This window comes from Doryrhamphus excisus, chromosome 9 (assembly GCF_030265055.1).
Source record: "Doryrhamphus excisus isolate RoL2022-K1 chromosome 9, RoL_Dexc_1.0, whole genome shotgun sequence".
Classification (NCBI taxonomy): Eukaryota; Metazoa; Chordata; class Actinopteri; order Syngnathiformes; family Syngnathidae; genus Doryrhamphus; species Doryrhamphus excisus.
Genome location: NC_080474.1, coordinates 6,964,373 through 6,988,970, shown reverse-complemented (window position 1 = coordinate 6,988,970; position 24,598 = coordinate 6,964,373). Strand labels below are relative to the sequence as shown.

At 40.3% G+C, this 24,598-nt stretch overlaps 1 protein-coding gene across 2 annotated transcripts in view; it reads right to left on the bottom strand.

Moving 5' to 3' along the window:
• Nucleotides 1–24,598, bottom strand: part of LOC131136030 (GRIP and coiled-coil domain-containing protein 2) — a 34,326-nt gene that overhangs the window by 5,137 nt on the left and 4,591 nt on the right. For both annotated transcript variants that reach the window (XM_058082492.1, XM_058082493.1), the window contains 14 exons: nucleotides 22,023–23,857; nucleotides 18,054–18,114; nucleotides 17,296–17,396; nucleotides 17,085–17,183; nucleotides 15,574–15,693; nucleotides 14,079–14,243; nucleotides 12,666–12,770; nucleotides 12,136–12,298; nucleotides 4,828–4,928; nucleotides 4,663–4,740; nucleotides 4,427–4,564; nucleotides 2,561–2,682; nucleotides 2,215–2,391; nucleotides 1,936–2,144 (listed from right to left, as the gene is read on the bottom strand). In XM_058082492.1, coding sequence (XP_057938475.1) covers nucleotides 1,936–2,144; nucleotides 2,215–2,391; nucleotides 2,561–2,682; nucleotides 4,427–4,564; nucleotides 4,663–4,740; nucleotides 4,828–4,928; nucleotides 12,136–12,298; nucleotides 12,666–12,770; nucleotides 14,079–14,243; nucleotides 15,574–15,693; nucleotides 17,085–17,183; nucleotides 17,296–17,396; nucleotides 18,054–18,114; nucleotides 22,023–23,857 — 3,474 coding nt within the window. The remainder of the gene's footprint in view (nucleotides 1–1,935; nucleotides 2,145–2,214; nucleotides 2,392–2,560; nucleotides 2,683–4,426; nucleotides 4,565–4,662; nucleotides 4,741–4,827; nucleotides 4,929–12,135; nucleotides 12,299–12,665; nucleotides 12,771–14,078; nucleotides 14,244–15,573; nucleotides 15,694–17,084; nucleotides 17,184–17,295; nucleotides 17,397–18,053; nucleotides 18,115–22,022; nucleotides 23,858–24,598) is intronic.

Sequence of the window (24,598 nt, the reverse complement as noted above, 5' to 3'; positions counted from 1 at the left end):
TTCGGAAGCCGCACATCTCTATGTACATCTGTATAAGATCAAAACAAGATGCAAATGATGACACTCTAGACCAGGGGTCAGCAACCCGCGGCTCCAGAGCCGCATGTGGCTCTCCAGCCTCTTTGTTGCGGCTCCCTTTGCAATGCTTGAATATTTTTTAGCACCCGTGTGGTGAAAATGCACGTCTTTGTTATGAGTTTACAAAAATCCAACTTTGTGTGAGACCATGAATGCATCCTGACTGAGTTCTGACTGGTGACTGAATGAGCAGACAGGATGCTATCCAGTTCTCTCTGACAGGTTAACATGAAGGGAAATGAGTAATACTTTGAGTTATTTGAGTTATTAATTATTATTAATGAGTTATTTGACGATTCTAAAAAATAAATTAGAGCTCATTTAAAAACAAAAGTTTATCTCCAGTACTAGCAAGAGTACTCCAACTCGTCTTTTTTTTTTCCCTCCAATGTTGTTTTAAACATACAACGTTTTGCGGCTCCAGGCTATTTTTCTTTAGTGGGCAAGTGGGTGAAATGGCTCTTTTCATAGTAAAGGTTGCCGACCCCTGCTCTAGACTAATACAGTATTTTGCTGCAGGTATGCTAGGCTTGCTGAGGTATGCTATTAAATAAGAAGTAGTATAAGGAAGACGCCTTACTCTCTCCTCACATAATAAGCACTTTACAATCATTGCAAATGGCATATTTACAATCTGATGGTCAAAATCCAGGACATGGATATAATAAGCTAGTAAGCTTTACTGCTCTGTGGAGGCCTGATCAGGTCTCATTTGCGTACCAATATCATTATAGGCAGAAAAAAACAATGTCAATATGACCAGTAATTATCGTCTGATATCGGTCAGACATCCTGGTATATATTTCACTTTTATATTATTTCATACAACATTATTATTGCTCAGTAGAACCAGTACAACGTAGAAACAATCAAGTCTTCACCATAAAACACAAACATGGTGGCAGACAGACTTGATGAATATTGAAGAATATAACTTTATTGAGTAAAAACCACCACTTGACCACCATTGAAAAGCTGCAGAAGTGTGAGCGACTAATGACGTGCTTCTCCAGATGCCGCCATGAGCTGCTCGCCACACTGAGAGGCGGGTACAGAGAGAGCAAGGTCGCCAGCACATGATGTTTTCCAAGCCCTTGCGGTGTGTGTGTGTGTATGTGTGTTTGCTGTTTCACTCCGCGCAACAGCTGTGTGGGAAGTGATGAATGAGCTTCCAACTGATAAACACACAGACGACCTGCCATCCGCAGTTCTCTCCTGCATCACTCCTTTCGTGGAATGAACAAACTCTTGACAATTTATATGGAACCAGTCTCAGGCTCAAGTGTTGTTTAGTGCAATAGACTACTACTACTACTACTACTACTACTACTACTACTGTTTGGGACGTTCTGTTGTCGTCATTAACGCGTTATCTTTGACAGACCTGGTTTTTCCGATTACTCGACAAATACTTTGGAAGAATACTCGATCACCAAAATATCGGATAGCTGCAGCCCTATTGAGTACCATACATTTGTACATGTTGGTAGGTCTGCATTACAATGGATGCAACAGTTCCCTGCGCCCTCCCCAAGGGGTGCCCACCCTACTATTTAAGAAGCACTGCTCGAAGTTGATATTTTATATAAACATACACCCAGTTTAGACCAATGTAAGTGCCATATGAGAATTAAAAAACAATCACTGGCCTCCTGCTTAAATTGCATTTAAAGTGCCTTAATTATGAATGAACTGATGTGTGTGATGATAGATTTATTTTTTCCTTTTACGTACTCTGTGACCAATTGAGAATGACTGGTCTTGTGACCATGATTATCTTTTTTTTTTTAGGTATTTCCCATTTCAAAAATGGTTAATACACTCAGCATCCACATGGATAAGGTTAAAAAAACTCACTGCTCTGATTTTGCAGGATGAAGAGTTGGTCCTCACACCGACTCAGTTGACGCTGAAGCGTCTCAACGGTGGCACGGTGGTCTTCCTGCATCTTCCTCAGCTGCTCCCGGTGGGTCTGTCGCTGGGCCTCGATATTTGATGATGAGTCCGTTTGAGTCTGAGCCAGCTCTGACCGCAATTCCACATTCTCCGACTGCACCGACAGGAGCCTGGCGGAGGAGAATCGGAGGTACTGTATGTTTAATTACAGACTGGGACTAACTAACTAAAATACCTAACCTCTCACGGAGGTCGGCCTCCTTGATAATATTTTCCTGCAGGATTTGGTTATGTCGTTCCAGCAGTGTGTCATGTTCATTCTGGAGCTGCTGCAGATCCGCTGTGCTGCTCTGGAGAGACTTCTGGTTCTCTGCCAGTTTGGACCTCAGCTGGTCCACCTGAGACGACAACTGCTCTCTGGTAGAAAACACAGTACATTCATTTTAGTCACAGAATGCCCTGGCTTACGGTAATTTAATTTCTATAGCACCTGCTATAACAAAAGCATTGGATGAAAACAACAAGATAGCAGCATTAGATAGCAAAGATAAAAACAATAAATAAAACATTAGCCCCCCCCCTTTACCTTTCTAGCCTGCTCGCGTTGCTTTCATTCTGCCCATCGAGTTTGCTCTTCTGTTGCTTCAGTACATTGTGCACTCTGACTTTATAACCCTCAAACTCCTCAGCTGTTGTCGCAAGTTCGACCTGGGAATTAAATAACAATCAACAACTATGCAGTATAGTGCAATATAGTAACACCTTTAAGTGTTTGTGGCAATTTCAAGGATTTAGTACAACAAGAGCCAATACTTTCTCAAGCAAATGATTCTATGTCAGCGATTAAGAAGAAAGAGAGCAAGATGTGACGCCTGGAGCATGTGGGTGGTAGGATAGGAGTCGCTTCACTGACATTTTAAATATAATTTTCCACTACCAACAAGAACTTTTACATACATCGCTGAGTGACTTTATCCAAGTCTCGAACAACTAAACAATGCCTTTCGATGACATACAGGTCTGATAGATGCGACCTGACTGTTCAGACTGAAGTAGATAGATGAAATATTTGTGTAACTGCCACTCAGTCAGTGTATGCTGTTTTAAGTTCCTACTATTTTCGTTTTTGGTTCCTACCTAGATGCATATACGTAAGTTAATGAGGCGGAACTAAATTTCTTGAAATTCATCGTTTATTGTATTTTGTATCTTTTGAACCCCTTTAGTTCTCACGTTGGTTTTGGAATAAATCCATCGGTAAAACACAAGAACTAGTTGCTGTCTGATGCACATCCGAGGGAGTTACAATTTGTTTCTTATTCTAAACTTGTATTGCTACTTGTCTTGTATATTTCTTACCGACCTTTTGAGTGCTAAGTTGATGATGACACAGTGAGTCAGACTGTTCAAATATTGAGTAATGACTTGACTACTTGATTTAATGGGTGTCGATAGAGGTGTCCACATATTTGCTCCACTTGTCTCTGTCAATTTCAATGGTCTTTGTTTGTCATATGCTCTTATGGGACCATTTTTATGTCATCCAGCTATTCTCTCTTGGGTCTGCCATGTTTGTTCTTGCCTTCAGCGATGCCAAAGACCGCTGTTTTGACTAGTGTGTAGTCTGGCAGTCTGAAGATGTGGACAAAAAAACCCTCAGCTTTCTCTGCTTCCTCTTCTTTTAAGTAATGACCACTTGCAATTTCCAATTGGTTGACAAGCTCTTTTTGAGTTCCCTTATAGCTTGTGATTGAAATTACAGTAATTCTAATATATACCTGATATATTGCAGTTTGAACAGTCAAGTTGCATATATCAAGGTAAACCATCCTTGCAATCCTTGCCCATGAATTTTTATTTTTTTTTAACGGTCAGTGAAGCGGCTCTTGCCACCCACAAACCTCTTTCTTCTTAATTTCTTCCCTGGACTCTTTTTCCACTTTTTTGACCTATAAATGTGGTTAGAATGTTGTATTCTCGAGTTAAACGATGCCAAAGTTTCAGATAATAAAAAAGTTTCGGATGGCTCAAATGCTTGGTTTGAAAAGCCATGGTAATACTGCTCCTTTATGACATCACAGAGGGGTGGACTTCCTTATATGGGCATGGCTGTAAGACAGAAAAGCCCTGTGCCCTCCCCCTAGCTCTGTTTCCCCACCCTCCCCCAAGCGCTGCTCCGCTGTTTACTTGCTAGCAAAGCCTCAAAAGGGAACACCACATTTGTTTCCAATTCCTAAAGGCACCACCATCAGGCACAAGTGGTTGGAGTTCCTGATTCCCTACCAGTAAAATGAATGCATTTTAATCTGTCAATGGCATTTCAAACAGGACTGTTATGTGAACATGGGCCACTGTGCAGCCAGACTAGCCGACAAATTTGCTGAAGCATCACAGCAAGAGCAAAAAAAAAAAAGTTATGATACAGTATGTAGAAATTTCAGTTGCACAGTACCTTAGCCATGTCTCTCTCTTGCTGCAGAATGTGGATTTGCTGCTGGAGAGAGCTGCTGATTCGTTGGTGTTGCTCTGTTGCAGACCGGAGCTGCTCCTTCATATGATAGCACTCAGCTGTCAGGTCACACACCTCAATCTTACATGAAGAGAAATATTATGTTAACTTTGAAGCTAAGCATTATATATGTTGTCAAACATAGCAGAGGAAATAGTGGGAAACAATGGCTGTCTTACTTTGGCATTTTCTAATTGCTGCTGGCTACCTTCTAGTTCTCCTCTTAATGAGGCCTGCAGCATAGTTAGAGAGCTCTCCTGTATACGGGAAACATTAGTTAACATTAACGGCAATACATTTTTTTTTTATGCATACAAAATAAACTAGAAGACAGAAAAACAGACCTCATTCTTGGCATCAGAAAGATCTTTCTTGGTCTTCACTAGCAACTGTTTAATCTTGGAAGTCTTCTCCACCGCCTGGATCAACTGAGATTTCAAAGTGTCTGGACACATACATGCACACAAACATAAAAGGAAGCATCGATGAACGATAAAGCAACACCGTTGAATAGGGTTGACAACTTCCTGTGAAATAAGAAAAAAAAAGCCAAAATAAACTGAAAAAATAATTGTGATTTTTTTAAAAGTTAACTGGGACGGTTTGCATCTGAGTGTGAAGCGTCTGGTATGAGACTCAGTACCTCCAAATCAGAGGCCATGGTTCTCAGTCGGAGAGGAGTTTAAGTATCTCGGGGTCTTGTTCACGAGTGAGGGAAAGTGGGAGCGTGAGGTCGACAGACGGATCGGTGCAGCCTCGGCAGTAATGCGGTCGCTGTACCGGACCGTCGTGGTGAAAAGAGAGCTGAGCCAGAGGGCAAAGCTCTCAATTTACCGGTCAATCTATGTTCCCACCCTCACCTATGGTCATGAGCTTTGGGTCATGACCGAATGAGATCGCGGATACAGGCGGCTGAAATGAGTTTCCTCCGTAGGGTAGCTGGACTCACCCTAAGAGATAGGGTGAGGAGCTCAGCCATCCGGGAGGGGCTCAGAGTAGAGCCGCTGCTCCTTCACATCGAGAGGAGTCAGTTGAGGTGGCTCGGGCATCTAGTCCGGATGCCTCCCGGACGCCTCCCTGGTGAGGTGTTCCGGGCATGCCCAGCCGGGAAAAGGCCCCAGGGCAGACCTAGGACACGCTGGAGGGACTACGTCTCACAGCTGGCCTGGGAACGCCTTGGTGTCCTCCCGGTGGAGCTGGAGGAGGTGGCCGGGGACTGGGAAGTCTGGGCTTCCCTACTAAGACTGCTGCCCCCGCGAACCGGACCCGGATAAGTGGAGGAAAATGGATGGATGGATAAACAGTTAACTTAACAGAATCAGCGGACACACTATGTGTTTATATTGATTAAACAACTTAGACGCACAGCTATACTTTGAGGACAACATGAGAGCAGAGGTGTTAAAGGACACTAGAGGACAATAGGACACTACAACAATACAGTAAACCTCGGATATATCGGACTCGGATATATCGGAAATTCGCTCACAACGGACAGATAAAAAAGAACCGATTTTTCTGTAATGCATTTCCAATAAAAATTCATTGCATATACACCCTGCTATTTTGCTATTTCTCCCACTTAGAAATCATGGAGGGGTCTGAAATTATCATCGTAGGTGCATGTCCACTGTGAGAGAGATAAACTAAAAAGAAAAATCCAGAAATCACAATGCATGATTTTTTAACAATTTATTTGTGTGATACAGCTGCAAATAAGTATTTGAACACCTGAGAAAATGAATGTTAATATTTGGTACAGTAGCCTTTGTTTGCTATTACAGAGGTCAAACGTTTCCTGTAGTTTTTCACCAGGTTTGCACACACTGCAGGAGGGATCTTGGCCCACTCCTCCACACAGATCTTCTCTAGATCAGTCAGGTTTCTGGGCTGTCGCTGAGAAACACGGAGTTTGAGCTCCCTCCAAAGATTTTCGATTGGGTTCAGGTCTGGAGACTGGCTGGGCCATGCTAGAACCTTGATATGCTTCTTACGGAGCCACTCCTTGGTTTTCCTGGCTGTGTGCTTCGGGTCGTTGTCGTGTTGGAAGACCCAGCCACGACCCATCTTCAATGCTCTGACAGAGGGAAGGAGGTTGTTCCCCAAAATCTCACAATACACGGCCCCAGTCATCCTCTCTTTAATGCAGTGCACTCGTCCTGTCCCATGTGCAGAAAAACACCCCCAAAGCATGATGCTACCACCCCCATGCTTCACAGTAGGGATGGTGTTCTTCGGATTGTACTCTTCATTCTTCTTCCTCCAAACACGCTTATTGGAATTATGACCAAAAAGTTCTATTTTGGTCTCATCTGACCATAAAACTTTCTCCCATGACTCCTCTGTATCATCCAAATGGTCATATGCAAACTTAAGACGGGCCTTGACATGTGCTGGTTTAAGCAGGGGAACCTTTCGTGCCATGCATGATTTCACATCATGACGTCTTAGTGTATTACCTACAGTAACCTTGGAAACGGTGGTCCCAGCTCTTTTCAGGTCATTGACCAAGTCCTGTCGTGTAGTTCTGGGCTGATTCCTCACCTTTCTTAGAATCATTGAGACCCCACGAGGTGATATCTTGCATGGGGCTCCACTCCGATTGAGATGGACCGTCATGTTTAGCTTCTTCCATTTTCTAATGATAGCTCCAACAGTGGACCTTTTTTCACCAAGCTGCTTGGTAATTGCTCCGTAGCCCTTTCCAGCCTTGTGGAGGTGTACAATTTTGTCTCTGGTGTCTTTGGACAGCTCTTTGGTCTTCGCCATGTTACAAGTTAAAGTCTTACTGATTGTATGGGGTGGACAGGTGTCTTTATGCAGCTAACGACCTCAAACAGGTGCATCTGATTCAGGATGATACATGGAGTGCAGGTGGACTTCTAATGGGCAGACTAACAGGTCTTTCAGGGTCAGAATTCTAGATGATACACAGGTGTTCAAATACTTATTTGCAGCTGTATCACACAAATAAATTGTTAAAAAATCATGCATTGTGATTTCTGGATTTTTCTTTTTAGTTTATCTCTCTCACAGTGGACATGCACCTACGATGAAAATTTCAGACCCCTCCATGATTTCTAAGTGGGAGAAATAGCAAAATAGCAGGGTGTTCAAATACTTATTTTCTTCACTGTATCGGATTTTTTATAACAGATTTCGCCTATTTCGGACAAAATCTCCAGTCCCGTTCCAATGCATTTCCATTAAATTTCCCTCGCATATATCGGATGGCCGCATCGTTATGCTAATCTTGTTGATGTCACTGGCTATTGTCTTTCTCCTGGCTCCAGATTTAGGACAAATATAAAAGTGAGTGACGTAAATAATACTAGCACAGCAGTGAATGAGATCTTAACCTCACTATTGGAAATAACGTAGGCCTGACGGGCGTAACAGGGCCTAGCTTAATTAACAATTTGTTATGCTCAGAGTCCAATAAAGTTAAATTCTCATTACCTTACGTCTCTTTTCATTGCCCAGTCCAGGTACATTGGAAACATAGTCAAGGAAGTGCCTTTTTATAACGGATAAAATCCGATTTACGCATATACCGGATATAAATCCGATATATGTGTAAAACTGCCATTTTCCGGTATACGCATATAACGGATTTCTCTTATATCGGACAAAACCAGTGGGAACAATTGAATCCGATATATCCGAGGTTTACTGTAGTAAGCAAACATTACTACTACTGCTAAGGCAGCACATAAAAAAAAAATTCTTATTCCAATTTGGATATTTTCAAACCGCTGATACAAATATGATGTTTGATGTGCCATACCTACGACCGGCATTGTATGATGCTAGGTGGTTGAGCAGAGAATAAAGTAATGGAAAATCTTATGGACAAAAGACACGACTCAATTGATTGTAGACCACTGCTATGTAATAACTATCGTTGCTTCCAAGATACAACCATGTTTAGTCTGAGTAACTATGCCTCTTGATTCACACGCTATCAACAGTTGTCAAGGTTTGGACTTTAGCAAGCCTGCATTTGAAAAGCCTGAGGGATCGCACAGGACGTTTTATCAACTCAACTTCAGTTTAATTCCAACTCTTTACAGGAGCTTGTTAGGCATCGAAGTAGTCATCAGACTAAACAGCTGTATCGATAGCAACGATACAGTGGGTTGCAAAAGTATTCATACCCATGAGCAACACAGAACAAAGGAAAAGTGTCTTTCTCCTGTTTACATGAAAGGAAATAGCACAAAAATGACAATGTGTCGCACTCTTTACTATAGATTGCATTAATTGTATTTAATTGTTGCAAACGTCATCAAGTCATAGTAAGCACTAGGTTCCAATCGCTTTGAGTAGCCATGATTGAGTTTTGCGCAATGGTGTTTGGACAGTTTTGCCCACTCCTCTTCACGATACCACTCCAACTGAGTCAGGTTCCTTGGTGATCTTCAGTGGATCTTCATATCCTGACGCAGGTTTTTTATTGGGTTGAGATCCAGGCTCTGACTTGGCCAGTCTGGAAGCTTCACTTTCTTCTTCCTAAGCCATTCTTGTATGTTTTGGATCAGTATCCTGCTGAAAGATAAACCTCCTTTCAAGGTTCATGAAGAGGTTCTTCACCCACAGCATTATGTTTCCACATCCACGTTTCAAGGTAGGGCTGGTCATCAGCTGTGTTGGCTTTGCATCAAATATACTTCCTGGGGTATGTTTGCCAAAAAGTTCATTTTTGTTTGTTTGCAAACAAGTCTTGAGATGTTGTTTCTTCAGGTATGGATTTTTCTTTTCAAAACGCCCATGGAGACCTTCCTTGTGTACATTAGTCCCAGCAACCTGGAGAGACTGCTTCAGACCTGTTTCTTGGAGGGATGCCCTATTCTTCGGAGGTTCTCATTGGCACCATGACGCTTCCACTTCTGGACCAGTGATGCAACAGTACTTTTTGGCACATTGACGGCACCTGCGATGACTTTCTTTCTGAGGTCTTCTGACAGGTCCTTTGACTTTATGACTGTTGTCTCCTGACAAGCAAGAAGTGACTGTGGACAGGTGACTATTGGGCACAATTTATAGGGAGTAATGAAGCCTATAAGAGTCACAGATGTGTAAATACAGACTTGTGACACTATGATGCAAGAGTTTTTGGTGTACAATCATTTCCAACTAAAAATAAAGAGTACTTATGAACAAAAAAGTGATAAATTGTCATTTTTGTGCTATTTCCTTTCATGCAACAAAGGAGAAACACATCTTTCCTTTGCTCTGTGCCGAGAAATTGAGTGTTGCTCAAGGGTATGAATACTTTTGCCACTGTAGTTGTTGCTAGGGTTGCCAAGTCACGAGATGAGACAATGAGATTAGGTCCGCAAGAACAAGACGAGACAAGATTTTAATATTAATTTTAAGAAAAGTACCATTAAAAAATACTATTGACTGGGCAAACAAACCACTTTATATTTTACAATGTAATTCAACATTTTTTGAGACCAAATAAATCATTGTTATGATAATAAAGAGAAATAATCAATAATAGTATATCATAATAATGCAATACTTCCCTTAATATGCTATCTTTCATTCTGTTAAGTTGCAGAATTGGGATCTGCAACATGCAGTCTATTAAAGGCAATGCTAGCTTTTCGATAGGGGTGTCAGCATGAATAGTTTCAGATTGTTGTTAAACAATTTCAGGTCATTGTTTTATTTTTTTATGTACTGCAATCTGTTTACATGTCTTTACTAGGGATGCCCTGATTGGTCAGCCACCAATCAACCTAGTCTTTTCTTGCATCTTTGTTTACACGGTTTGCCTAGCTGTCATTGGCGGCAAATATAGCTCGCTAGCTCGCTTGCTAGTTAAGAGTTATATGCCTAGATTTTGCATTTTCGAACTACAAATGAGACTTTTTACTACGGTGACATTTTTTTCTTTTTTTAAACAAGCAAACTATGCGGTTAGTTCAGATCTAGGTTTTTTTCCACAGGAAATAGCACTCACATCCATGTAAACAGTATCATCTGATCTCACTGATGTGTAAAAACTATCAACATAAATGATTAGTACAATCAACAACTGCCAGAGTTATTTTAAAAACTAAATGTCAAAATAAACGATTCATAGTAACATCAACTGTCATCATTATGTTATATATGTATATATAATTTGGTTTCTTTACCCCGTCTCACACCCATATTTTAGTTTTTGTTTCAATTTATGCAACAAAGTTGAACATTTAAAATCACGACAAGTTATACAACATTTCAAAATGTACCTGCTTTGTTCTGTTACATTGTTGTTTAATGTTAAAATACTGCATCGTCTCGTTCTTGTGAAACCAATATTGCGTATTGTGGTACCCCTACTTTTTTACTTGTTACTAGTCGTCTCTCTCTTTCAGTCAATTGAGTAGTATCTTTGTCCGCTACATTTTTTAACTACTTTGCTCTCTGCACCACCACATAATTATATGTAACATAAATGTCACATCAAAGAAGTCAGTTTTGCATCATAGTCATTTTAAGAGTTGAAAGCATGACATAATCAGCATGACAATTGCATTACTCTTTGTAATTACTCTTTTACAGTACGGCCCAGTCATGTGATGTTCAGTTTGTAAGTTGACATAGAGTGACAGACAAGGCAAAGGGAATCAATAGCATTGAGCAGGGCTCGACAATAACGATGTACCGATGGCCCGGGGCAAGTTAAAACAAAATTCGGGCTAGTAAATCCAATCAGTGATATTCCTGTCGGGCAAGTGCACTTTGGCATGCCATACTACTTTAAAAAGAGTTTTTTAAAAAGCGGTTCTTGTTGGGTGTTGGTAAAACACAGACTGCGTAATTCCGGTGGTAATTTGCAAACCAATCCTTGCAAATCTTGAAATGGACCAATCAGAATCGTTTATTGAGACCGCGGTCCGCAGTCCACAGTTCCGTTCTTGTTCGCGATCAACCAATCAGCGATTGTTTGACTAGGAAAACATCTATCATGGCGTCCCTGCCAACATTGTCTAATTCTTCAACAACTTCTGAAGGAAAACACCAAAAAGTGATGAAACAGTGCCTCCTAACCTAGTATTTTATTAGCGGCAGCAAATGAGCGAATCACATTGCTGTGACAATTTGAAGTGGTCACAATGAAACACCACCGATTAGATCCAATACCAAGTGCTGATTTTGCACAAGCTACAAAATCTAGCGGTTCCATTTCTTTGTGTATTTTTCTTACCTTTGCTTCACAAATTATTGTTTGACCATTGAGCATTTTTTCTGGATTAAAAACACAAATGTGTCTATTCAATAATGTTTCATTGTGGTGCACAACTTATAAATATCACTGCTTACTATGACTACGATGTGTAAGGTAGTATGGTAGTACGCTCATTTAATCTGAGATGATATCATTATGGCAGTCTTTTCATTTTACATGGGGCAAGTTCGGGCAAGTAGTTCTCACCTTAAGGATTCCCTATGGGCAAGTCATTTTTGTTTTTAATGTAGAGCCCTGATTTAGTTTGATAGGTCACTGATCATCTTAGCTTGTGGCAAGCTGTTGTGAAAGCTTCTGTCTATGAAATCCATTGACATTTTCCAAACCATTTTTGATTGTCACACTAATAAGAGATGTTTTTTTGTTTCTAAATACAGGACAGTGAAATGACAAAGCAAGAACATACCGATTTCTTGTTTGAGACTCTCCTCGTTCGCTTTGAGTGTACTTATTTGAGCCTTTAACTCCTCGGAACATTCATCTTTCTCTGAGATTTTGGCATTGAGCTCTTTGACCAGACGTTCGTAGTCGGCCATCTCCATGTCTAGCAGAGAGTTCTGCTGCGCCTCCTAGATGGAGCAATCAGATATGGTAAATTAGAAGGTCGGTGCTTTTTATTTCTTCTCATCTGCTAAGAAACCGATGGTTTATATTCCACTGATGATGTGTCCACACGGCACTAACAACATGTCCACATTGAAAAGTCAGACCTCCCGGCAGGCTTCGTGTAAACTTCCGTGTCCTGTCAACGTCTCAGCTAATGGAAACCTAGTGGCGGTTCCTTTGCTTTGGGCTGCAATCGCTCTCTTTCTTTCTCTAAGAGCTCCTGCTGATGGCTGCAGGGCGGCCATCAGCAGTCTCAGTGCTTGACTGGAGAACTCCTGAGAGACACGAGTGTCTAAAAAGCTACAGAATTTCAGTAAAAAAAGAGTGCACCTTGCGTAGATGCTCCAGCTCCTGGGCGGTCTGCTGTGACTGCTGCTGTTGCTTGCTGAGCTGGGCTGTCAGCTCCTCCACCTCCTTCATGGCCGATGAAAGATCCTGAAACACATTAAGTTTGTACTATACACAACGTATGTAGTAGTACACTGTCATATTGTCGGTGGTGCCATGCAGCGCATATTGGTTAGCAACTGCAAATGAAAACCTAAATCATACCAGTAGACAATGGTTTATTGACTTTCTATATTGTGCTAATGCGGCAGGGGAATATTAATTCTGCAGATTTGCTTTCATACTGATCTTATCCAGTACTTCATTACCAATACCAATACCAATACCCTCATATGTACATGAAACCACCTACTGGCCAAATGTATAATCACAGGCAGCTGTATTTTAACCACATACTACAATCGCCATGGTGGTTAATTTGTTCCAGACCCAACCACATAGGTGAATTTCCGTGAAGTAGAATTCCATATTAATAAATACAATATTTTCATAGTTAGAGCATTAAAAACTGGTTTATGAGCTTCTAAAATGTTTAACATGATATCAGAATCAGAATCAGAAAAGGGTTTATTGCCAGGTATGATCAAACACATACTAGGAATTTGTTTTGGTATAGTAGGTGCAGACACATCTATTAAAAAAGAATGAAAAATACAAAATATACAGAATAACAGTATAAATATATGTACACAGTCTGTTTTTTGTTTGTTATTCCGGAAGTGCAGTCTGATTGTTTAATAATTGTTAAATAACACCCATACAGTCACATATATTGATATTACCTATATAAGAGATATGACAAACACCAATAAGACATAATAACTCACATTATGCACTACTGCGGGCTTTGTTTACACCATATTGTGCAACTTTTAGGCGCAGACTATGGAATCTTTGCATAGACATAAAAGACTGCCACGGCTTAAAGCATAGCCTCTCATTTAGTTATTCTAAACTTAAGACAGGGTTTGCAACTGGGGGAGGATGGACAAAAATGTACCACTTCCACACGAAATAGGAGGAGAACTTTTTTTTTCATGATATCATGTCAGTCTGCATGCATGGCTGACTCCAGGTGCAACACAAGTTAATGTAATGTAATGTCTCGTCAATGTAACATTACTGACACCTAGTGACCACAATACTACAAATGACTTGACTTTCATTATTGACAAATAACCACAAAACACTTATATGTTTTGGAAAAAACATGATAGAATGAGGGAGCAATGTTTGAACTGCTGCATATGTGTACAATAAAATATATGTATGTATTCTGTGTATATGAATTTGAAATTGTAGTGTCTCATGATATGGCATATCATATCCTTGTGATTTTTTTAGAATAAAATGTCATGTTATCAGTGTTTTCAGAAACGTAGGATGAGTTCCCACCTTGATCTTCTGATCTTTCACTGCTCTCTCAGCCATGAGATCTCTGTCCAGACTCGCCGACCGTTTTTGCAGCTCCTGGTTCTGAGCTTCTACCTGCCTCATTGTGCTCCTGGTGGTCTCCATGGCAGCCAGCAAGTCCTCCTTCTCACTGCTGAGCAACTCCACCTGAAAATAAGCAATATTACAGATTATAGTCATGCATGGTAAATTTCTTTATAAATGAGCTTGTGAGGGATTATTACAATATACTGTTACCTATATTAGGTAACAGGCTTGCAAACTAAATCATATTACATACGGTGGTATGAAAAAGTTTGGGCGTGGTACACCCTGGACTGGTGGCCAGCCAATCACAGGGCACATATAGACAAACAAACATTCACACTCACATTCATACCTATGGACAATTTGGAGTCGCCAATTAACCTAGCATGTTTTTGGCATTTGCAAACTCCACACAGAGATGGCCGAGGGTGGACTTGAACTCGGGTCTCCTAGCTGTGTGGCCTGCGTGCTAACCACTCGTCCGCTGTGCATTTTCCTTTGTATATCAATGGTTGTTTGGATCAGCAATTTCAGTTCAATATGTCATATAGAAGACAAGCATACTTATGTATGAGAAGTTTATAGGATTTACAGAAAGTGTGCAATAATTATTTAAATAAAAGTAAGCAGGAAGCAAGCTTGTACAGGGAAAAGAAGACAGAACACTTACTGCAATCATGATGCCAACACAAACACATTTTATGTGGATACTTGATACGGGACAGCCTCACCCATGAATTTGAGACCCCTGATATGAAGCGTATGTTTTTTGTAATATCCTGATATAATTTAAATGCTGAAAAAAAACAACAACAAATTGAATGCTTGCCCTGGAAAATGCAAATGAGAGCAAATATTCTAAATGTTCATGACGAGAGTTGAAAATCTTTCATGCAAATCTGACAGCCGAAGGCTCTGTGGGCTCCCTCTGCAAGGACCACTGAACCTGCAACAGCCGTCTTCTCATCATCTGTCAGCCAAACATTGAAACCGAGGCTTGGTAAACAGAGATGTCCAGATGTACTCTAAATTCCCTGACTGGCTTCCAGTCTGCCTCCTCCCCCCTGTGAGACCAATAAAGCGTGCGCAAAAAGAAACCTCTTCCTTCAGAGAAGGTGTCACATTGCAGCGAGGCAGATGGAAGCTTTGCTCCATTTAACTGCCTGTGCTTCTCGTGTAGGAAAAAGACAGTTATGAGTTTGGGGAGCGGAGCATTCAGTCTATATCAACCAAATTTCTCCTGAAGTCACCCACTCAGATCTGATGGGCCATTTGTGGGTGCCGCGCTGTCAAGCTTAACCTGGCAAAATGTCGCCGGCTGAAATGAGTCACTGTAAATCAGATGGAAAGTGACGTATGTGTAGATTTACTAGCCAGTGTGAGAAGTGTGTGTATGTGTGTGTGTCCACGGTCATATGTGTTTTAGTGATGAAACATGTACTTGTGTTACCTGTGTGAGAGTGCTGTTGAGGTGCTTGCTCAGGTCAGACGCCTGTTTCTCCGCTGCCTCTGCCTTCTCCCGCGCTTTATCCAGTTGCTCTGTCTGCTTGTCGTAATCTATCTGGAGGTTCTACACAAACATGCACACAAGAGACACACATACCAAAGAGCTCAGTGAAGGAAAACTACGCACCTGAGATATTGCCTGTGTATATGTTTGAATCAGGGACACAACTGTCATTAGATGCAACCGAGTGATTTTGCTTATACTGGAGGGAGGGTGAAAGAGAGTCCAGTACGTTCAGATTATGGATGTTACTGGGAGTGACGTCACTCAGATGGAGGATGCCTTATCTTGCAAATAAGCAATGTAATTGATTAAATACATGGATTTTTGGCTTCCAGATACATACTGTAGCTGCTGATTTTATATTATTATAGCAAACAGACATTTTATATTATAATAAATGCTAAAATGTAATAAGAGGGATTTTTTGGTCTTCATGAGTATCAACAGACTTTTCAATATGATTTCTTAAATTTGTCTTTTGTGTCATTATAATAAATATCTTTTTTTTATTCTATTAAATTCCCAAATGTATTTTTTGAAATTATTTTTTGGTCAGGGCGGCACGGCGGGCTAGTGGTTAGCGTGCAGACCTCACAGCTAGGAGACCAGGGTTCAATTCCACCCTCGGCCATCTCTGTGTGGAGTTTGCATGTTCTCCCCGTGCATGTGTGGGTTTTCTCCGGGTACTCCGGTTTCCTCCAACATTCCAAAAACATGCTAGGTTAATTGGCCACTCCAAATTGTCCATAGGTATGAATGTGAGTGTGAATGGTTGTTTGTCTATATGTGCCCTGTGATTGGCTGGTGACCAGTCCAGGGTGTACCCCGCCTCCCGCCCGAAGACAGCTGGGATAGGCTCCAGCACCCCCGCGACCCTCGTGAGGAAAAAGCGGTACAAAATGAATGAATTTTTTGGTCTTCAATAAAAGTACAATGCATCGGCACATCTCTTAATATCATTCATTAAATTAGTTTTTAGTGTTATTATAACAAATAGCTCTTTTTTAATTCTAATAAATTAGCAAATTTGGTCATTCGAACAAAAAACACTTTTTAATTTAATAAACACTTTTTAAAACACTTTAACTGTGATAAGCAATGAGGGCTTGCAGTCATTTAAGTCATATTGGATTATTTTCAGTGTGTTCATAGAAAATTAGACTTTCACATTAAGAGCTACACGGTGTCCATAAACGCATCATCATGAGAACAGCTTCTGGCCTGTGCAGAGATAACGATGCTTGTTAGGACTTTCTTTGTTTTTTTTTTTTAAAATCGAACACTATGATTGACTTTGTTGTAGATTTTAATGGGACATTATGACAAAAGAAGATTGATTTTAGACCGCAACCGTGTCCAAAGGCAATTTGTCACCGTTTTAATGAAGGATTTAATTATTCACAACTTCACTAATAGTTTGGTTGAGCCCCAGATTCCCTCACAAGACAAACCTTGTAGCCTTCAGCGCCATGGATGATGTCCTTCATTGAACTGTTCACTTTATCACGCTCTGCTTTGAGAGATACTATTTCCTCCTTGAGGGTGAGAACCTGAAATGAGAAAAATGCATATTCTAGGATTATTATATTTATGTAGCAGTTCTACATTCTAATGTGTTTAACCTAGGTTTTGAGGGATTGTTTTTCAATTCCTTCGATGTACCGTTTTTTTATTGCTGTCCAGCTCTTTCTTCGCTTTGACGGCCACTGCTTTGATTTTGTTGACCTTCTCATCCTTTTCTTTATTGTCCTTTTCCAGTTCGGCTGAAAAAAAGAATTCAGAACAATAGTTCTCTGGAAATTGGCGGTAAATGAGAGCATAAATCTACTGTATGTTAAAGGGGAACTGCACTTTTTTGGACTTCTATATTAACCAAGCTACAGCGATATTGTTATTGGAGCAGCTAACAGGAAAAACAATATTTATCTGTAGATAATATACTATAAGTATTAATGTTATCATCCATGTATGTGTTCTTGCATGATCACAACATGTATATCAAATGATTAGAGGTTTATTTTAGAGGGTTTCGTAGTCAAAATAGGTGTGTCCCAATGATGTGCATTGTTAGCTAGCTCATATTAAAGGGAAGAAATATGTGCAAAATTCCCAAACAATGCAGTTCCCCTTTAAGAAAATTACATCATGACATACAGTCATGGAAAAAAATAAAAAATAATAAACCACCCTTGTTTCTTCAGTTTTGGTTCATTTTAGAGTTTCATTTAAGATCTGATATGTAGCAAGGTCCATGGTTTTCTAGATAATAGCCAATATCATAAATAACCTCAATAACTATCGCATTGTACTGCCAATAAATTTAAACTCTTGTGTCACCGTTATATTTGTCCAAATAAAGGTACCTTTAGTTGTACCAGATATTAAAATGAACAGGGAACTGAAGATCTAGTCATCCATACCTAGCTTCTGTGACATCTCCACAACTTTATTTTCCTCAGAGAATGCTGATTTGGCAGAATCCTGTCAAAATAACAAGGACAAAAAAGAGAAAGAAAATAGATATCATACACGGAACAGGAGACAATAAAAAGGGTTGCAGATTGAACACATCCTCCCAACTGCGAAGCAAGCATATTATAAAACACAGAAATACAGTGGAACCTCAGGTTTTGTCATTAATCCATTCCGCGACAACCTAACACAGGGGTGGGCAAATATTTTGACTTGTGGGCCACATTGAGTTAACAAAATTGTCCGGGGGGCCATAACACATATTTAACACACACACACAACTACTTATTTCTAAAATCACAAATACTTAAACTTGCTGATATAGTTCATCTTCAAACAGCTAAAATAATGCATAAGGCTAAAAACAACCAATTACCTAAAAATGTCATCCAATACTTCTCTACAAGAGAGGAGAAATATGATCTCAGGGAAGAACTACATTTGAAACACTTACGTATATGCTAGGACTACGTTAAAAAGCCATAGCATGTCAGTATCTGGAATCAAACTATGGAATGGATTGAGTAAGGAAATCAAACAATGCACAACAATGAGCCAATTCAAGAAACAATACAAGCAGTTGATGTTTGCTAAATACAAGGATGAAGAGTCTTGAACCAGTCATGATGTGCTATATATATCACTATATTGACACTTACTATGGTACCCATTATGTCATTGGATGGTCATATCACCTCGTACTTCAGTACGAGGTGCATTATTAAAAAAAACCCAAAACAAACAAAAAAAACACTAAACTGTATTATGGAAAGCAGGAAGTGAACAAATGTAACAGTTAGGATTTAATAAGCTTTGCTTCTTCCTACTCCTTTTGGACATGTGGAACTGTGAACTGATTATGTATTGCTTTCAATTGTAATCTGATGCATGTTCAAATGAAATAAAACCATTACCACACGCACACTATTTTATGCTTATAATTTTCCTTGAATTATTTGTCTAATTTTATCTGTAAAGGTGTTATACTAACATACTAGCTGTATGTTCTCATGTCCCTTTTTCTATAAACATCAGACCACATCAAACCATGTAATTAAATTTTTTTTAATTGTTTTTTTGTTTTTTTTTTACTAAATAAGACATCCGACTTGTAAGTCATGTTGCCAGTTTGTATGTTAAAAATTGAAATACCTAGAAAGCAACTGGTGGCCCGGATTCAAACGCTTGGTGGCCCGCATGTGGCCCCCGGGCCGTAGTTTGCCCACCACTGACCTAACACCTAAATACATTTTTCAAATAAGAAAAACTGTAAATCCAATTAATCTGTTTGAGACACCCCAAATATCAACCCAAAACACATTTTATCAAGATTTACATTTACAAAAACAAAGATAAATACATTAAACTGGCCATTGAAATGAATACATAACTACTACCTTTATTGAAGATACACAGATTAGTGGCGGGTGTATTGGGAGGCGACGGAAGAGCCACACAGATGCTGTTTCATTCCTGTCTCTCACAAACGTAACTTTAAAGAATTGACAGGTAAAGCTGTAAACCTGCTGACTTTAGTGTCAACTTCAGCAGCCGGTACAATAATTACTAGACACACTGCTCCATTATTTGTCTCCCTTAAGCCATGAAGGAACCTTTACAGTCCAATCCTATTGTGACCTTCATATCACAAGTTATATCATGTATTAAATTGTGTGGTATTTGCAACTTTTCATAAAAAAAAATGCAGATATTCGCTCAGGAATATGCAGTGCGCATGAAGGTTCTACAGTATTTGCATTCAATGAACAAATAATAAATATGATTAAAGGATTCCCCAGCAATAATCTGTCTATAGCAGGGGTCTCAAACACGCGGCCCGCGGGCCAAATGTGGCCCGCAGGACACTAGTTTGAGGCCCCCGCCTTGATATGAAAGTTTAATGTTAGTGCGGCCTGCACAAGTTTGATATGGATGCTGTATGGTATCACGTACCCAGAAAAAATTATTACGTTTGATTAATGTTCATGTTAAAGGTTAAATAACTGTTAATAGTTATTCTCCCTATCTGTGTGGAAGTGGTAAGTTTTTGGCTATTTAAGTTTAATGGAAATAACTTGAAGGCTACCGTTTAGGTCGCTAGCTCTCTAGTTTGCGAGTTAGCATGTGTCTTAAGACCCTGCAGTTGCGCAATATGTTGTAAATAAAAAGAGTATAAATGTGACTATAGTCGTGTTTTGTCATGTCTACAGGGCTCTAATAATGCTTTGTTAATTTTAATCTGAAAAAAATAATTTGTCTACCCACCAACTATATGTGGTTTCTTAAGATTTTATTATTTGCCGTTTTATTATTATATTTATTTATTACTGATTGATTGATTTTCTTTATTCTTGATTTGTTTATTGATTTTTCATCTTATTTTGTGTAGAAAAATAAAAACTAAGATATTTGAGAACAGTGGAATGTTTTATCAGAGCTTTTCTTGTAGAAAATTGGAACCAAAGCGAAGTTTTTTAAATTTTTTTGTTTTTAATAAATGTTTTTTTTTGTTTTTCTTTTTGGAAAACCTGATGCGGCCCAGTCTCACCCAGACCCGAGCTCCAGTGGCCCCCAAGTAAATTGATTTTGAGACCCCTGTTCTACAGTATTTTCATTCAATGAACAAATAATAAAGACGATTAAAGGATTCCCCAGCCAGAATCTGTCTATAGTGTCTCAACTCTCACAGAAGCACTACCCATTCGTCACAGAGGCTTCAGTCACCAACATGTGGATGCTTTGTTCAAGCACTCCGCTAATTTGTTAGGTGTATTGTTTGGCCGTGCGATAAGCGAGACGTCTTTTTGGTAATAATAATCCTACAAAAAACGAGGTTCCACTGTACTTAATTCACTTCAAAAGAGCACATTTCTTATGAATAATGGGCTTTTTCATCTACAGCAGGGGTCTCAAACTCATGGCCCGAGGGCCAAGTTTGAGACGCTAGTTTGAGGCCCCCACCTTCATACCAAAGTTTAATGTTGAAATGACAGCTTAAAGCTGTGTGCACACACAATTAACATGATTTTGCCGCGCCCAAACTGTTACCCCGCCCTGTTTTGCTTTGGATTAGCAATGAAGCTAAAGGCTTATAACGCTGGGTACAAATAAATGCAGGAAATGATTTGGAATAAAACGGAAAATACACGTCAAGATAAAGCATCTCATCAAACATGTTGTTAAAGTTACGACGCTGCTCCCAGATGGAACTGAGTACGATGATAACTTGCTAATTGGGTAAAATTATTAAGTTTCATTAATGTTCATGTTAAAGGTTAAATAACTGTTAATACTGTACATTTGAATCTGGAAAAAAAAAATTCTCTACCAACTGTATGTGGTTTCTTACGTTTTTCTTATTTGCTGTTTTATTATTATTTTACTTATTCATTACTGATTGATTTATTGTCTTTATTCTTAATTTGTTTATTTATTTATTAAAAAAAATAAAAATTAAGATGTTTGAGAACAGTAGAATGTTTTATCAGATATTTTGGTGTGGAAAAGGGGAACCAAAGTACTGAAAAAGTGTAGGGTATAGCAGAAGCTAGTTTTTTTTATTGATTTTTTTCCCAGTTTTTAATAAATGCATTTTGGGTTTTTTTTTGCAAACCTGATGCGGCCTGGCTTCACCCAGAACCTAGCTCCGGTGGCCCCCAGGTAAATTGAGTTTGAGACCCCTGATCTACAGTATATCCAGTAGTTTTTTTTCTTAAATATATACAATGTCTTAGCATAATCCAAAACATCAAAGTGGCCATGCATCCTTCCATTTTTCACTATTTGGTGGAATATCGGTGGAAAATGTTTGGACACTGGATTACGTAGTTACTAACGTACGCTTGCAGAGCCACACCGGCTGGCATCTGTTACATCAAACCACATTCAGAGGGAGCATGAACATGAACTTCACTGACCTGCAGGGCAGTCATTTCTGCCTTTAACTGAGATATGAGCGAGTCCTTCTCCATCAATTGCCCTTTAAATTCTCTACTTTCTTGGTCGGTTTTCTCAATGTTAGCCTTTTCATCTCCTTCATTCTCTCTGGACATCAAATGGATTTGGGCCTGCAGCGCCTGATTCTCGGCACACATCTTCTCACTGAGCATCCTCATATCATGCAGATCTTTCTGTAGCCCTTCGGTATCCCTCTGCGCTTCCTGCAGGTTCATTCTCAGCACGTTCCTATCCTCCTCCAGACTCCGGAGCTCGTTTGGCATCACCTCGTCCAACCTTCTTTCCCTTTGAGCCTCTTCAAGACTACTCCTCAACAGGTTTCTCTCTTTTTCCAGCTCCACTAAGCGGATTTGGAGGTCCTGTGTTTCTTCCTTGGTGTTTTTAAGTTCTTCTGACTGGATCTTCAGTTCTGTCATTGCATTGTGAGCAAGCTCAGCTTCTTCTCTCAGAGAATTCACCTCGGTTTCAAGATCAGATTTCTGAGATGACTGCTGCTCCAGTTGAGCCTCTGCAGCTGCCAACTTGGAGCCCACAAGTTCCCGCTCTTCCTGGCTTTGGGAAAGTACAATTAACGTGTCCTCCAATTTTTGCCGGAGCAAAGTATTGTCTGCAGAGACGTCATGTAAAGTCACTTTTAACGAGGACACAACCTCCTCCATTCTGCTCACTTCCTCTTTCAGGCTCGCCTCCATCTTGTCCCTCGCCTCCTTCAGAACTTGCATTTCAGTCTCCGTCTCCGTTTTCAAGACTTTCAACTGCCTTTCGGTCTCTTCTCTTAGCAGTCGTGCTGCCTCCTTCTCCTCCAGCAGCTGCTCAATGTGTTTGGCTTTTTCATTTTGAAGCTCCTGCAGTTCCTCCTCTCGGCAATGAAGCAAGGACTGCGCTCTGTCTTGCTTTTCGGTCAGTGTATTCACAATCTCACTCAGTTCTTCAACCATGTTCTCTTTGATTTGTAGCTGGGAGAGGATCTCCTCATTCTGTTTGGTTAGCTTCTCCAGAGACTCAAGTGCTAAAGCTGATTGTTGCTTTGCAGAAGCCTGGAGTTCCTGCTGGTCAGCAGAGTCAGCCTCATTCTTGATTGTTAGGTTTTGCACAGTCCCCAGAAGAATATCTCGTTCTTCTGTAACCTCTCTGACTTTGGCTGACAATTCTTCCTTCTCTTGGCTGAGCTGCTCTATCTTGTCTTGGAGGTTCTGTAAGGCGTTTGCTCCCTGCTCCTTCATGGCTTTGTACTGGACAACAAAGTCGTTGGTCTTCTGACTCAGTTCTGTCTCAAATTTTTGCAGTACGTCCCTTGTGTGCTGGAAGTCAGCCAGGGCGGAGTCCCTCTCTCTGGTCAAGGCTTCACACTGGGACCGAAGCCTCTCTTGGTCGTCTGGATTCAATGGGGTTTGGTCTTGGACTGGCATGGATTCAAGTGATCCAGTGATCTCTGGGTCAACCTTCATGAGATTTAGGTTGGTTGCTGTCGGGTCACTCTCCCGATTCATCTGCAACTCGTTGATTTTGAAATCCATCTCCTCTCTCTCCATCTGGAACTCCTCTTTGACTTTATCCAGCTCCGACTCAAGCTCGCTCTTCACATTACTCAGCAGGGTGAGCTCATCTTGTAGCATTGTGTTCTGTGCTTGAAGGTCTTCCAAGGCCGCTCTCAGCCGTCTGCCCCCCGTCACCTCACCATCAACATCACTGGAGCCGGCCTGGCTGCACGCAGACAGCGTCAGCATCTTAGCGATCCCTGACCTACGGCCAGGCTCCTCGTCTTCTTCTTCTTGGACATCCTGGAGGTAACTGTCTGGAGAAAAGAAGGTGATGTTCATTTGAAACATTCATTGTGTGAATGCTGAGAGTCCTGGTGGCTGCAAACTCGCAGCAATAGAAAGGATTCATAAACAAAAATGCACAAACACCATAAAACGGAAGCTAGCCAGGCGACCAGGGACGCAAGACGTAATATTTAGGAATTCACTGGTCTACATGCAAAACACTTCCAGAACAAAAATAGACACATTTTTCTTAGTTTAGGTCACTAATAAAGAAAAAGTAAGTCAGAAGTGCAGATTTGCAATATTTTCCAAGATAAATTGGGTCACAATGGGAAATGCATGCAAAATAATGCAAAAATAGTAGTTTACCAGAACGTGCACTGTATCTATAAGCAACCAGTTCTATCCAAAAGCCTGTCTGCACATTCCAATACATTCATTTCATACATACTGCAGAGTAGCCAACGTTTATTTACAATTATTATATATATATTCAGGCTGTAAAAGCAATAAACCATAAACTTAATACATCTATTTCACCGAATGGCACCTCAACCTGGCACCATTTGGCTGTAGCGTTTTTGTATCCTTGTTAAAACACATTGCTGTAGTATTTTTGTCCTTCTTGTTGTCCATGAACCCCAGATTCATTTACAGTATTCTGTAATGGCGCCCTCCAGTCGCGTAACTTCCAGGGTATAGAATCGGCGGCTTACCTCCCTTACCTTATTATGATGATACTATGAAATCAGAGGAGATAACGTCTGTCA